At 36.9% G+C, this 926-nt stretch overlaps 1 protein-coding gene across 1 annotated transcript in view; it reads right to left on the minus strand.

Annotated features, from left to right (window-relative positions):
- Positions 1–926, minus strand: part of LOC119594707 (vam6/Vps39-like protein) — a gene marked incomplete in the record, with an annotated part of 13,484 nt that overhangs the window by 5,625 nt on the left and 6,933 nt on the right. Inside the window, 2 exon segments of the mRNA XM_037943765.1 lie at positions 264–416; positions 769–911. Coding sequence (XP_037799693.1) covers positions 264–416; positions 769–911 — 296 coding nt within the window.

Below are 926 nucleotides of genomic sequence, written 5' to 3' on the forward strand. Positions count from 1 at the left end.
CAGCAAAATTGAAAACAAAATCTAATGAACTTTGTTCCTGTTTCCCTGATTAGTTTTTTTTTTCTCTCTCTCTATTTTCTGGAATGGATTATAGCTTCCACAGTTAGGAAGATCCTCTGTTTTGGTTTTCTTTTAGATGTTGAGGCATCGTTCAATGACTCCATAAAAGAATATCATATCCTTAATATGAAGAGACGATAAGAAACACTTGTTTATGAGTGCTTTAGAATATAATCAAGTTCACGCAGAGCCCATCCAAATACCTGTAAGTAGCACTTCAGGAGCGTTGTGTCAATTATCTGGAGCTTCTCATGCCTTGACTTAATACTTGTTGCAGCAGAAGGATATTTGTTGTCACATAATACTTCGCTCTTCTCACCCTTGTCACTGTCACTACCCACAAGTTGGTGCCTTATCTGTCAAAATGTTTATTATTTGAAAAGGTAAATAAGAAAAATAAATCTGTTTTTATTCATACACAATTCACCATCTTTGGGTATCAAAAGAATCTTGAATAAATTTCATATTCATACACATTCCATAGACTTTGGCTACTCAAAGAGTGATAATCTGGAACACCATTTCATATACCTCTTCCTATAACTACATTAACCAGGACAAAAAGAAATCAAGAAAAGAAAACAACAGTTAAATCCAAGATACAAAACCAATACTAACATCTGGAAAAGTTTGAAATATCGCAAGACGTATAGGGAGAAAATCTCAAAAATCTCACACTAACGCCTTTGGAAAACCTCCGCCACTAACCTCAAGAAGGAAATGCACCAGGGCTTGCAGTGCTTTCTCAAGGTCTGCTCCACTCAGGGTTGGCAAGGGGTACGGATACTGTAGTCGGTTGCGGTATTCTTCTGGTACCATGTCAGGGAACATGCCAATAACGAAGGGTAACTCTGAAAGATGAGATA

The sequence above is a fragment of the Penaeus monodon genome, chromosome 34 (genome assembly GCF_015228065.2).
Source record: "Penaeus monodon isolate SGIC_2016 chromosome 34, NSTDA_Pmon_1, whole genome shotgun sequence".
Lineage (NCBI taxonomy): Eukaryota > Metazoa > Arthropoda > Malacostraca > Decapoda > Penaeidae > Penaeus > Penaeus monodon.